The sequence below is a fragment of the Malaya genurostris genome, chromosome 3, assembly GCF_030247185.1.
Source record: "Malaya genurostris strain Urasoe2022 chromosome 3, Malgen_1.1, whole genome shotgun sequence".
Lineage (NCBI taxonomy): Eukaryota > Metazoa > Arthropoda > Insecta > Diptera > Culicidae > Malaya > Malaya genurostris.
The window spans coordinates 23,603,118-23,617,154 of NC_080572.1; the positions used below are offsets into that span (position 1 = coordinate 23,603,118).

Sequence of the window (14,037 nt, forward strand, 5' to 3'; positions counted from 1 at the left end):
AATCGTTTTCAGTTGACTCATGGTGATGGAGCCCTTCTCCAGATGAATCAGGTACAGTTGATCTCTAAACTTTTTGTCCGTATTATGTCGCTTCATTTTGAACACCATCAAAGGCTTTAGTCCAGCCTCCGACAGTGCCTGCTTTAGTTCGGCTTCCATCATGTCGGGTAGTCCTCGAAGTACAACCTTCATAGGTTTGTTGGCGGCAATATCGTGTGTGAAGTATTCCGCTTTTGTCTGCTTCAGATAACATTCCACTCCTTTGTAGTGGTTCAAAGCCGGAACAGTTATTTTGTAGCCTTCAGTACATAAACGGATTGTTGCCTGTAGTCCTTTGCTGATCAGTGTGTTGAAATCCGAGTGTAGAGTTGGTGGGAAGCCCTTCAGGTAGAAAGGCGGCATTTTTTCCTTCTTCTGCAGTTCCTCTTCGACATCAACTGGCAGATCAGCATATTGATCTTTAATCAGCAAACGGTCGTTTACCTGTACATCACTTGGCTTCAGACGCTTAGCATCCTTTGGATCCTTCTCGGATCTATGGCGGTTTTTACCCATAGCTTGGGTAGGTAGACAACTGCGAATAAAAAATAAAACAAAATCGAAATTAGTCGTAGTAGGTTATTCGTCTATCCACATCGAGTGTTAGATGACGAATAATGTTAGCGAAATAAATTGTTTCCTTCGATTTTATAGACAATCTCTGAACGCGTTTTTCTCGAAAGCAGGTTTTGCAAGCCCGGGTCCGCCGTCACTCAAATCGCCTAGGTGCGCCTGGATAATATGGATAATATTTATAATGCAAATGATTTCCAGATCGCTCGAAATGATCATCGAAGAATTAGAGCAAATGTAGATCGAAAATTTATGATTTAGATAAGATTTTTTGTCGTGAATACGACTTACTTTACTATGGGGTGCCTTTTCAAAATTTACCCTCTGAGAGAGTGATAAGTTTTTGATCGTGAATATCTTTTGTTGCATCTAACGAATCAACATAATTTTTGCTACATGCCATCGGAAATATGATCACAATTTTATGATAAAATTTTCAGTTATGTGACATAATCTCAAATAGTTCAAAATTAAACTTTTCTGAAATGTTTGGTATAAACGAGTATCAAAGAGGATAATTCATATGGCGCGTTTGCCTTTCTCGTATTTTGAAAGCTCATAGCTCAGTGATCTGTGGAAGGATTTATATAATCTAACTACCAATAGAATCGAAATTTTTCAACTTAAACGTGTATAGCAAAAGCATTGAAGTATTTCAATAGTACACTATTGGAAAACCTATCTCATTTGACCCATGTTGACCATTTTTCTAAAGAACTATTAGGAATTTCGCAAATCGCAGGTAATTATCCTCAGTTTAGTGCAAATCAAGATCAATTTAATTAGATTTGTGCACTTTTCGCTGTGTGAAATTCACAGTAATCGAGATCAAGTGAAGCCTTTTTTTGCGAAAAATGTTCCAGAGTTTAATATCGTGGAGAATTACGCAATTTGACCCTTCTGAATGCTGGAATTGAATCCCTACAGCATATTGAGAGTTTTTTTTTCAATAAATTATGCAAATCCGAAATGAAATAATCGACATAAAAATTCTGTATGCGGCTATTTTTATAGCCGTTAGGACCGCCCATTAGTGAAAAAGCTACAAACGAAATCACATAAAAGGAAATCTCTTAACAAAAATTGAATCAGTTTGGATTCTATCGCCACTGCGAGCAGATGTGTTTTGTGTCGCCTGCACAGCTAGTTTCGCTTCCGACAAGAGCGATTACGTCACAGCTGCCAGTCATTTCGATGGATGAAAAAGCAACGTTGGAAAGCATTATAAAAATCAGCCGTTCTAATGGCTCTAAAAGTTTTCTGAAGAACTATTAGGATGTGTTGTTCGCAAATCGAAAGAAAATATTCTCAGTTTAGTGCAAATGTAGAACAGTTTGGTTAGATTTTTGCACTTTTCGCTGTGTGAAATTCACGGTAATCGAGATCAAGTGAAGCCTTCTTTGTTTTTGCGAAAAATGTGGAAAAGGGGAATGCTTGCATAATTCATACAATTGATCAACTAATTGATATTCGGAAGTGTTAAGGAACATGTCATTTGTTTTCGTATTCACGACATCCAGTTATGTCTCTGACATTACCCACCCGCCTTTTTTAATCTTTTACTGCGAACAGGCAAGACCACAGCGCACCGTCCCTAGAGTTCTGTTTCGATTGACTCGAAAATTTGACAAAACATTCTTGAAATGTTTTATGATGAGAAAATACAAAGAAAATATGATTTTTCGAAAGTGTTAGACCCCACCTGCCTTGAGATACAGTGGACACCGCTGGTGATTGCTGCTTCTTCACCGACTATTTTCGCAATATTTTTCCATGAAAAAAAGTCTAAGTCGCATTCAAAGTGTGCTAGAAGGACACGCAACGAAATGTGTGCAACAATTAATGCTCAATTCCGAGAATGTACCAAAATTATAGAGCGTTGGAAGATAATTTTGGAAGGCCGGAATTCGTATACAAAGAACTACTTTCGGATATCTTCCGAGTGAAGAAAGAAAATAGAACAGCTCTCATAGAGCTCGCGAATGCTCTAGAAAATTTGGTAGCAAACGTAGACGTAATGCAAAAAGAGGCATACCTGCAAGATCATAGGTTGATCAACGATATTATTATTAAACTGCCATACGCAGTACAGGTTAAGTGGACATAAACACTTCAATCAAATACCGAAACTCCTACTATCAAGGATTTGAGTAAGTGGTCGAAGCCACATGCAGCAACAACCAGGATGATGAATGCAAATTTTCGTCGAAATGAAAAAAGATCTCGGGCAAATATTCACGAGAAAATTAATTCAGAATGCAGTTTCTGCAAAAAAAAACTTGTTCATTGACGAGCTGTGGAAAGTTCCAGTTCGTGTGATAAGACTAAAATGCACTCAAAATGTGTCCAAGGACGAACACAATAGTAGACGCGTCAATTTATGGATAATTGGAGAAGGGAAAAAGTCCTACGCGCTGAAAGGAGTTAGGACAGTTAAAATTTACAACTTCCTACTCAATCCTCTGTTGAAACAGAAGGCCAAATTCCACTACAGGAATGTAATACCAAGGCTTTGCTTTACTCAATCCTTAGATGCCGAGTTAATAAAAAAAAAAACAGTACAAACATCTGAGAAATCTGCCTGTAAAAGGATATAGCAATGTTCAGCCAACAATATTGATCGGGCGCATTTACTAAATCCCGTCGAAAGACGTATCGGGAAGGAAGGTGAGCCGTCAACCATAAAATCCAAATTAGGTTGGATGATTTACTGTAACATCAGTGGAACCGTAGAATGTGGACAAATCATGATGCATGGAAAGGAGAATAAATTGCAAGGTATGATGCATATTTCGCCACAGAATATTTCGGCGTTAAAGTAGCCAAGAAACAAACGGAATATCACATGGAAGAACAACAACTACTGATACACGATGAGAAAACATCAATTTACAAGAATTATACTCTATGCAACCAGCCATTGGAATCTGCGATAAGTCCTGGAAGTAACAGTTATTATCAACTAAACAGCAATGGGAATGACGGCGAAGAAAAAGTAGTCAACAAAATCAATACCATTGAATTACAAATGATTTCTCAGAGTTGCTCAGAAAATGCTCTAATAGGAATAGGTATTCAGAAAAGTGAATACTGGCATCAAAATTGCGATCCTGAGCGACAAGTAACATATCAATAACTGATAACGTACGAACATGTATAAAATGGAACAAGAAGCTCTAAGCAAAATTGAAAAACCTAATGGAGACTTACTGAATGAAAACAAGTTTCAGTTTTTATAAAAAAGGAAATAGAAAAACCTAAACCAATTTCATGTAAGCAAAAGTCGCTGATGAATTTAAAAATAAAAAAAGAACAATGAGAAGAAAAATAACAACAACAATAAGAAGAAACCAAATTCATTTAATTCAGTATTTCAAGAAAATGTACCGCCATCTCCGCCTAACAGTTCAATTTGAACCGCTAAGCAGACGAAAAGTCCACACTATTTATGTTACCCTGTAAGGATCAGAGCTGCTATATCACTGTCAACTATCAACTTTGCACGATAAAGATTGGAAAGTTTATGTCACTGGATTTCTGCCAACCAGGCTCTAACAATCAGAGATGCCAGGTCATTTTTTCAAAAATCTGTGATCAAACCCAAAACCTATCTGTGACCGTTTTCCGTACCCCAATAGCAGTTCAAAATCAAATTTGGTGAGCAAAAAAAAAGGGTCTCACCACCCATTTTCCGTACCATTTCATTCAATTTAGTGAGCAAAACAAAAAAAAACCTCAACCGCTCTGTACTTTGTTAAACTATACTCGATTCAGAAAATCTGTGAAAAACTGTGATTTATTCAAGAATCTGTGAAAATCTGTGATTTTTTTCAGAAATCTGTGAAAATCTGTGTCAGTTTAAAAATCTGTGCAGAAAACTCAAAATCTGTGAAACACAGATTAATCTGTGAACCTGACATCCCTGCTAACAATCATATATTGAGTGTCTGAGAGCCTATCTGTCATAAATTAAATTCTCTTGATATTACACTCACCAGGACGCTCATTGATTACCGATGCGATTGATATTCACCCCAATGCTGTATTTCGATCGAATCGGATTTTTTCGAACGAATGTAAAAATTTACATTCTGTAATTCGATCGAGTGATGCTTTTGTATGGAAAACTCGAACTCGATCGAGCTACAGAATGTATAATTTCGTATTCGATCGAAGCAATCCGATTCGAACGAAATATAGAATCGGGCTGATTATCTTCATTCCTCCTGTCACTGCTTTACGATGTGACTAAATATTAATCAAGCAGCATAAACATTGAATTATATTCATTTACACCAATATACTCCGAGATCCGATGACATTTTGCAAAGAACAATGAACTTTATCAATGTATATTATAGTGGTTTTCAGCTGGACATACAATGCGACGGAATCGTCGCAGAATAGCGAAATAATGAACGTCAGAACCATGGATGCCAGGTTTGTAGATTGGTATATAAATTTGCAATTTCGTTTGTTAGCAGAGTTTGCAATCAAGCAGACTTTTTGCAGATTTCCAAGTTTTTATAAGCATACGTCCAATTTAATGACTTTTGCTATTACTCCGCTCTCGGCTCATCAGTGCTTAAAGCAATTCAAATTGAAGCGCCATCTCATCGGCGAAACGCGAAGAAATCGAACCTAAATATGTACTTTACGTACAAACCAAAAACCCCTAAATATCCAAGAAAATGTAGATTCTGTAAAGACGTTCTGTTTTAAAATTCGGATATCGAAAAACATAAGTTTGATAAGTCACAAATATAGAACCAATAGATGTAATGTCACATATTATGAGAAAATTGCGACAAAAATCGATGCACTCTTCAATTGAATCGATTCGCTCTCTGTATTAGTTAGTAAGTTAGTATATTAGTTCCTTTTCCCCATTACACAATATCAGTAGGTTTACAGTTTCCCCTTGTGTGTGTCGAAGAAAAGCAAAAATAGCTCCGTTAAGCTTTACCGGCCTCTCCAACCCCGGATGCTGGAGCATAATGCAATCAACATCTTATCCAAGTTGTTTCATATCTCATTCGATAAGCTCAATAATTAAACTAAAATCGCGTTACTACTCGCGACTTTTGACAATTCGACATGACATATCACTTGATACCAGCGCATATGTGAACATACTATGAGATGAAAGAAGAAAACCACACACATATTTGAAAGTTCCCATTAAAGAAATCGCGTAACTTTGAAAACTCACGTTTAAATCGTATAATTTAGAAAATATGCGTGAAAAACCGCAAAAATTTGTACAAAAACCGCGCAAAAGAAACTTGAGTGTATTTCAGACATAACACTAATTCTCGATCAACTGATATGTTCAAATTTCGGAATAAACAATAAAAGTAACTAAATTTTGGGAATTTCATGTACCCAAACAGCACCATGTGGTGATTTTTCAAAATCCAAAAATAACAAAACTCATAATTTCCTAATTCGATGATGTCACATTTGCACTCTAAAGAGCATAAGCCGAAACATTCGCTTCAAGTGGTCCCGGTGGGCTCACAGAATAAGTAAGACATGTGATTTCCGTACGTTTTCTGTACAACGATGGGGTGACAGACATGTTTTGCGTACAGAACGAATATACGGTGAAACGAAACAACTCAAAACTTAGCTTGATTTCCCAGCTCCGATGATCGATAACATAGATTTTTTTGCGGTTTAAATTGTATTCCTAGTAACTAAGTAATCGCATTTTGTCGAACGAATGTAAAAATTTGCATTATGTAATTCGATCGAATGATGCTTTTGTATGGAAAACTCAAACTCGATCGAGCTACAGAATGCAAAATTCCGTATTGGATCGAAACAATCCGACTCGAACCAAGTACAGAATTGGGGTGAATGTTTCATGAGTTCACCATCGTTCACCAATGGCGCTGGCAGCAGTAAACAGTGATGTGATTTTGCACAGTACGATAAACGACCGTAGTGCGGAAATCATCGTTGTATCATGATGCTCGCGTGATACCACCGTGATTCAGGGTGGCAGACATGTGATTTCATGGTGTACAGCGATTCGGATATCACATGTATGTCATGAGCATTAAGCAGCATTTCAAAATTTTCATAGTAAGTGTTAATGATACAGACGGTGACATATCGATTTATTACCGCCACCGCTACTTTATATAAGCCATGCGCTCGCACGATTCTCTCAAAGAATTCTACGGCTAGTTCATTTCTCAATCTGATTCAAAAGAAACAATGATATTCGAAAAACAATATCTCAAGTTTTGATAATTTCAAATTAATTCAAACAGTCTCCTCATTATATTAGACATTGTTCTTTTTTGTTTTTTCATCCTCACAATCTTCGCCATCGATACATTTTACATCGATTAAGACCTTCCCAGTACATTTTTTCTCAACTATAAATTTGATCGCTTCTTGAATGTCTTTCAATGAAAACAGTTTACTAATATGTCCGGCAATCATTCCTTGAGCTCGCATTTCGATTGTATCTGATATCATCTGTCGGTAAATATCCTCATCCGGATATTCATACAAATCTACGTGCCTCACGTTATCGATAAACCTTGCTGCGTTACGTTCTTGCGCTTCGGTCCGTTCCTTTTTCTTCGGAAGATCAAATTTCGGTTTAAAGCTCTTTAGTTTGTCGTGATTATAGAAGGGATCAATTGAGAACATCTTCCCGTTTTCAACATCAACACTAGAATTTATATATCCATAGTTTAAAAAAATGCCAGAAGCTCTGTAATTTACTTACAAATCAGCTAGCAGATGGAGCAATCCTTTTCCTACAGCGTCATAAACCACTTTCGCTTTTTTGTCACCCATTGCGTCCGCTATGTCTTTGTAAATCTTTGTGAAACTTTTATTCATACTAATAGTTTTGTAAGCACCTTTCTCTCTAACTAAATCGGAACTACTTTCGGTATCACAAATAGCTATTACTTTTGCCTTGTAAACATTGACGGCTACATCAATAGCAGCCAGTCCCATTCCAGCAGGACCCGCAGTTATCAAAAGTAAATCATTTTCATGCAGAGGACAGTGAACGGCAAACGTTAGTAAAGCTGTTCCATGACCATATGGTATCACAGTCATCTCTCGCAAAGGAACCTCTGACGGAACTGTCCACACATCCCGATGTTTAACGATTACTTCTGCTGTCAATCCTCCATTAGGGTCCTGCAGATCGTTCATGGCAATGACGCGATCACCTGGTTTTAAAAAGTTGGGATTGTTTTTTCCTATCTCAACGATTTCTCCAGAAATCTCATGACCCGGAATGAACGGAAGCGGTATAATAAGTTCTGGGTGTTTACCGGTGATAATTTGAACATCTGTAGTGTTCAAACTACAGTAATGGACTTTAATCCGAACCTGATTATTATTGGAACGTAGTTGTATATTCACTGATTGAGGATTACCAAAAAACTTACCTCATTGGCCTTCAGTTCAGTTCGTTTCACATTTTCCAAGACCAATGGTTTTCCTATCTCTCGCAAAACTGCTGCTTTGTGAGATTCTCTGAATAAAACGTTCCTACTGAAGTAAATCCCATGTTGCTTCAATAAGCTAGATACAAATATTTTGAACATATTGCCGTATTTTTAGGAACGAATTGTTTGATTCTTCTTTTTTATGGTTGGCGTCACCCCACTTGTGATGAAGTCGATTTGATGGCACAGCAACTTAGGCTATATTGCCAGTTAATTAATTTTCGTTTAAAGTCCAATGGACTTTTTTTTCACTAGAAAAGAATATCTCGCTGTGTTGCTGCGTCGAGTCTAGAGATGGGCAATTCGCTCCTGAGCTGTTCCAGTGAATCGAATCATTGAAGTGAGCTGACAGCTTACAGCTCTTTTCAAAAGAACCGCAGCTCATCAGCTCACTCATTTGCTACCCAGTTCACTGCATTATGACGAAGAGAACACGCTACGAGCTGATCGGATCTTCGGCTCTTTAAGAGATTCAATTTAGTCGACATCAATTAAAGATAAACTAATTCGCATTGCATTCATTGCATCATTGCAAATCAATGATTCAATTTCGATCATGCATTTGAAAGAAAACCAGTGCATAAGAAAAACGGCGCACAAAATGAAATTTAAGTTCAAACTAAAAGAGCTGATGAGCTGATACATCGAATCGATTCACTTTAGTGAGCTGATCGGTTCGGAGCTGTTCACCAAAATGAGCTGTTTTGCACGCCTCTAGTCGAGTCGTCAGAGTACGAATAAAAATCCTTTCTTTCTTGCGAAATACTCGAATTTTCTCTGGACTTACACGATGCAACGTGCTCACCGGTTAAGAGTTTCACCGAAAGTGTGTTTTATTTAAATATATACATTGAAATTTATTAATGGCGAGATGGATCAACTATAGTCTTAGCCAGTGAACCGACAACACAAACAAAAAAAATTATTTATTTTCAAAGTAAACAAATCACAACAAACCGGCTGTCAATTTTCTTAAGTTTCTACACGGAACCGCAAAACAACCTAATTTTGAGAAAAAATCAACCCATTTTGAAGGTTTCGTTCAATAACCTTATTTTAAGTAAAGTGGCTCTATACCCAAGTAACAATTCGAATTCCTTATGGTTTTGATTATAATTTATAGGAGTTTTGTAATTGATTTTTCAATCACTACCTGTTTTATGCCAACTATAATAAGTGTCTCTTTTAACCAGTAATATCATAGTTTTCAAAGCTTCTATAAAACCCTTTACCTGCACTAAAAATAAAATAAAAATAAAACAATTTGCTCTAGAATAAAACCATGCAAACACTCTTAATATTGCTTTCAAACATTTTCTTTAAAACATTATTGCCAGTTAAATTCTTGCATAAATCTAGTTTTGTGTGTGTGCGTGTTCATTCTATGACAATTTCACTCAGAGTAAATTTGAGGGTTCTAAAGTACATTTATGACACATTAGTTGTAGGCTATTTGATTTATTGCTTCTTAGGTTAAGTGTAATTTGCATTAAAAGGAATTTCATGGCCGCCATTATGATGTTCTATACCGTAGCATTTATTGACATCAAATAAACTTCGAAATGCAAAAACGAGGAAATATGTTGGACTTTCATGATTCATTTTCAGATCGTATGCATAAGTTTTATCGCCACAGAATAATTTTGTACAAAAATGACGATGAATAACAAAAAATAATTTTCATAAATCATGGAGACTTTCGCCAAAACCGCATTTATTTCAAGGCGATTAGTTATAATTCTTATTTTTATCCTTACATTCACGATAAAAATAAAAGCGCATAAAATTTTTACGTTCGGAAAAGGTCTCAAACTCGTAATTAAAATATAATATATTCTTACTGATTGCATTCAAAGTAGACATGACACACATAGTCAAGAAAAATATCACCAAAACGACAGTTTATTCATAGCAGAATTCATTCCATCCAAAGAAATTTAATGTTGATCGTAAAGCTGGTTTCAAAATTTTCTTGAATTTGGAGTTTTAAAGCAGGTTTATGCTGATTCTTCATTTTGATTTATAAACCTTATGAAGAATGGTCCACTTTGCAGGAACATGCTCTTATAGAGGTTTTCAGTAGGTTTTCGTGGAGTTTAAAGTTTTATTGCAAGATTTATTATGTAGCATTGAAGACAGCTACAAGTATTTAATAATATTAAAAATGTTACTTGGGTAGGTAGTTTCCGTAAGGCACATGCAAAAAAATACTTAAAGATTAATTATATTTACTCACTGGTAAGTTATATTTACTCTACAGTTGAGTCTTATTGACTCAATTCCAAGTTGATACGGTTTACTTAATTTTGGCTTATTGAACGAAACTCTCGTCGTTGGGTGGTTTTGCTCCACGATGTAAAATACATTGGTGGCAGATAATTTTCTCACGAAATTAAGTATGGCGCCCCGGGATTCAAGCATGTAAACATAAACAAACGACCAGCTCAGATCGGGATTTCACTACTAAGTTACTCCAGTTGTCGCGCAGCCTGGCTTATCTTTGGCACACATTGAAAATCTGGACAGTTTTTCTTCAAGGGCTTGCAAGGTATCGTCGAAATATAGAAAATTGTACACACATCCGATTCTGTTCATTTCGTTGAAGGAACGTTTTGGCGAATCGCACTGTGGAATCTATCATGTTATCATGGATACTGGAGTGATTGGCATTTCAAACGCTGGTCATGCTCTAAATGATTCCGAATTGGATGAATAAAATGTTGCACTTATCGATAATTTTATTTGCTACACAATGAAGACCACACGTTAATTGTCGCTTGACCGATCGGTTAACCGATAATGAATACATCTTGGTTTTACAGTTCCTAATCAATCAAAGCCTGTAGATCTTCATACTCTTAAGTATGGTTTCTTTTGACTTATTAAATTTTTTTCTTTTCATCTTTCCAGCGTTCTCACCAAATAAGTATTTGATAAAAATGATGTTTTATCAACACCGCAAGGAGACATCAATCCATCGTCAAACACCGAAGATGACAAAATGAAATCATTTCAGACTACCGATGGCTTTGATGTTCATATGGACGTCGATTTACACTGAAATCCATCGGTGGAGAATGTTACCAGCCGAAGTTTGAGATTCCGAATGTTTACTGGGTACATCCGTTCGAGGTTAAATACTAGCGAGTTGGTCATACGCTGCTCTACTCTACGATACAGGCTTCAGTACACCCGTTAACTCACACATAGAACGAACGTTTCATTTCAGTTTTCTATCCGTAGTACGTAAGTGCTTTTTCAATGATGGTCGACGTGTTTCTGATCTTGTTAGTTTTTTTTACAGAAGGAAGGTGCTGTGACCACTAAGTCTGGCTAAATCAATGGCATTTGCTTCTAAAAAATCCGTTTCGGAAAATTTGTCTTTGAATCGAAGGTTGAGCTAAAATCAGTGTACTCATTACGTGTGATGATTGAACATATTGAACTTACCATGCTTTCTTAAGGTCTGAGGACACAGGGCCACGTGTTGAGTTTTAAATCGACCACGTGGCTCGCTCAATTCTCTTTGCGCATCGTATTTTTCTTGTACTCTCTCGTATATGAGCAAACTGTACCGGGTTACCAGCATACATTTTATTATTTTGATGAGAAGTTTTATCACATTAATCCATCGTATGGGTTGGACATTACATGGATTCCAATGAACAATGAAAAAATATTCAACTTTCACAAAGATTGAATCTGTGTGTTTGGCAGCCTTGTCGAGCACATTTTATTTCTCTCTCCTTTTTCAGAATGCTATCAGGAAACCAAAGCGAATAAAAATGGTGGATGCATTGAAACTGACTTTGTTTCACAGAAAAATACAAGACTATTTTTATCGCGATAAGATATATGTTTTTATGTACTAATCGCATCTAAACTAAATTATCTAGACTTTGTCAAGGTAGATTTATGATACAAGGTTTCAAAGCCGAGATATTCGATGAACAAGTAGAGGTATGCATTTCCGAGCGTTCCAATTTTCAGCAGTTCTTCAGTCAGAAAAAAAACAGCACGACCGCTAAACTCAATGAATCATTCTGAAAATTTCACAGAATATTCTCAACTATATTTCGAAGACATTGTCAGGTGGGTTTTTCTGCATTCTGCACCGTTTCCAAGAAAATTTAATTTGAAACGGGAAAATATCAAAAAACCTACCACTTTACGGTACTGTCCTCAGCCCTTAAGATCCGACGTTGAAAACCACAAAATTTAAGCTGCATTTCTCTCGACTGATAATCTTTGGTCCCGAAATGTGCAGAACATACGCGCCAGTTCCTTCCGCAAAAACCTATTTTAATCCACTTAGTGGTGTAATGATGCCTTTCTCATATTACTCATTACATCATAAATATAATCGTGAAATTCGCAAAAACAACTGTTTATTGAATAGAAATAGGATAATTTGCTCGGATCTAATCTCACAAACTCTATAAAACCTGTTTACTTTGTAGTTCCGGAACCGAAAGTAGTATCCACAACAAATTAAGGAATTCCGTATGAAACTGTAAGACTTTTCCTTTAAACCTATAAGTTTGTGAAAATCGATTTGGCCATCTCCAAGAAAAGTAAGTGAGATCCTTTTTGCAGTTTTTGATCACTATTTCCAATTCTTCCGATACCGGATTCAGATAAACGGAATAGCCGAAGTTGGTTCGTTTACTACCAACACATGTGACCTACAATTTGGAACAGTTTTGGACGTAGTTTAACCTATACTTACAATCTCATGCTCTATTTCGATTAAACCAATTAAACGAAATCTAACAAACGAAACGAACCTGCGTTTTTGTTACTTCTGCATATGTAAGTCAAGCTAAACAGCATAAAACATGTAATAGGGTTATAATTCTTATTATTATTATTATTATTATTATTATTATTATTAGTATTATTATTATTATTATTATTATTATTATTATTATTATTATTATTAGTATTATTATTATTATTATTATTATTATTATTATTATTATTATTATTAGTATTATTATTATTATTATTATTATTATTAGTATTATTATTATTATTTATATTATTATTATTAGTATTATTATTATTATTATTATTAGTATTATTATTATTATTATTATTATTAGTATTATTATTATTATTATTATTATTATTATTATTATTATTATTATTATTAGTATTATTATTATTATTATTATTATTATTATTATTATTATTATTATTATTATTATTATTATTATTATTATTATTATTATTATTATTATTATTATTATTATTATTATTATTATTATTATTATTATTATTATTATTATTATTATAACTACACAACGTGTGTGAATCGAAGTGAATTTAGTTTTAGGAGTTTTTCTTCTCCACTTTCGGTGCTCTCGGAACAGGAAAAGAGTAGTGCCGAATTAAGTTTTTATGCCCACAAACTAACAAGCTCTGCAAACTAGAAGAATTTATCAGACAGTTTTATGGGATTTGTACCTGTTTTTAACCATCGTTCGTGGAAAAATACTAATAAATTGGTAATTTTCCACTTATCACGCTTTAGTTCCGAAACCGGAAGTCGGATGCTGATAAAATGTTCCACAAATTTTTAGGATATTATAAGACCTTTCATTTGTATCTTAGTTTTCAAAAATCCAAAAATGTTCCAGAGATAATTGAGTGTAAACTTATTCTCAAATTTTCACATAATACCATAAAACTCCTGAACCGGAAGTCACATTCAAATGAAATTCAATAGCAAGCTATGGAACCATAATACCTTTTATTTGAATCTTAGTTTGTGAAAATCGGTTCAGCCATCTCTGAAAAAGGTGAGTGCATATTTTTTTTCTATTTTTTTGGTATGTATCATCCTATATCTCCGGAACCGGAAGTCGGATCAGAATGAAATTCAATAGCAGGCTATGGGACTATGAGACCTTTCATTTGAATCTTTGTTTGTGAA

At 35.2% G+C, this 14,037-nt stretch overlaps 1 protein-coding gene and 1 long non-coding RNA gene across 2 annotated transcripts; one reads left to right on the top strand and one right to left on the bottom strand.

Moving 5' to 3' along the window:
* Positions 1-6,843: 6,843 nt before the first annotated feature.
* LOC131438497 (quinone oxidoreductase-like protein 2) lies at positions 6,844-8,382 on the bottom strand. The gene is made up of 3 exons (XM_058608574.1): positions 8,040-8,382; positions 7,361-7,980; positions 6,844-7,303 (listed from the first exon to the last, which is right to left on the bottom strand). The coding sequence occupies exons 1-3, from the start codon at positions 8,196-8,198 to the stop codon at positions 6,907-6,909; spliced, it is 1,176 nt and encodes a 391-aa protein (XP_058464557.1). The 5' UTR covers positions 8,199-8,382; the 3' UTR covers positions 6,844-6,906.
* A 2,127-nt stretch (positions 8,383-10,509) lies between these two features.
* Positions 10,510-12,848, top strand: LOC131437099 (uncharacterized). The gene is made up of 3 exons (XR_009230700.1): positions 10,510-10,647; positions 11,010-11,345; positions 11,404-12,848. It is a non-coding gene; the product is annotated as an uncharacterized LOC131437099 (long non-coding RNA).
* Positions 12,849-14,037: the final 1,189 nt, after the last annotated feature.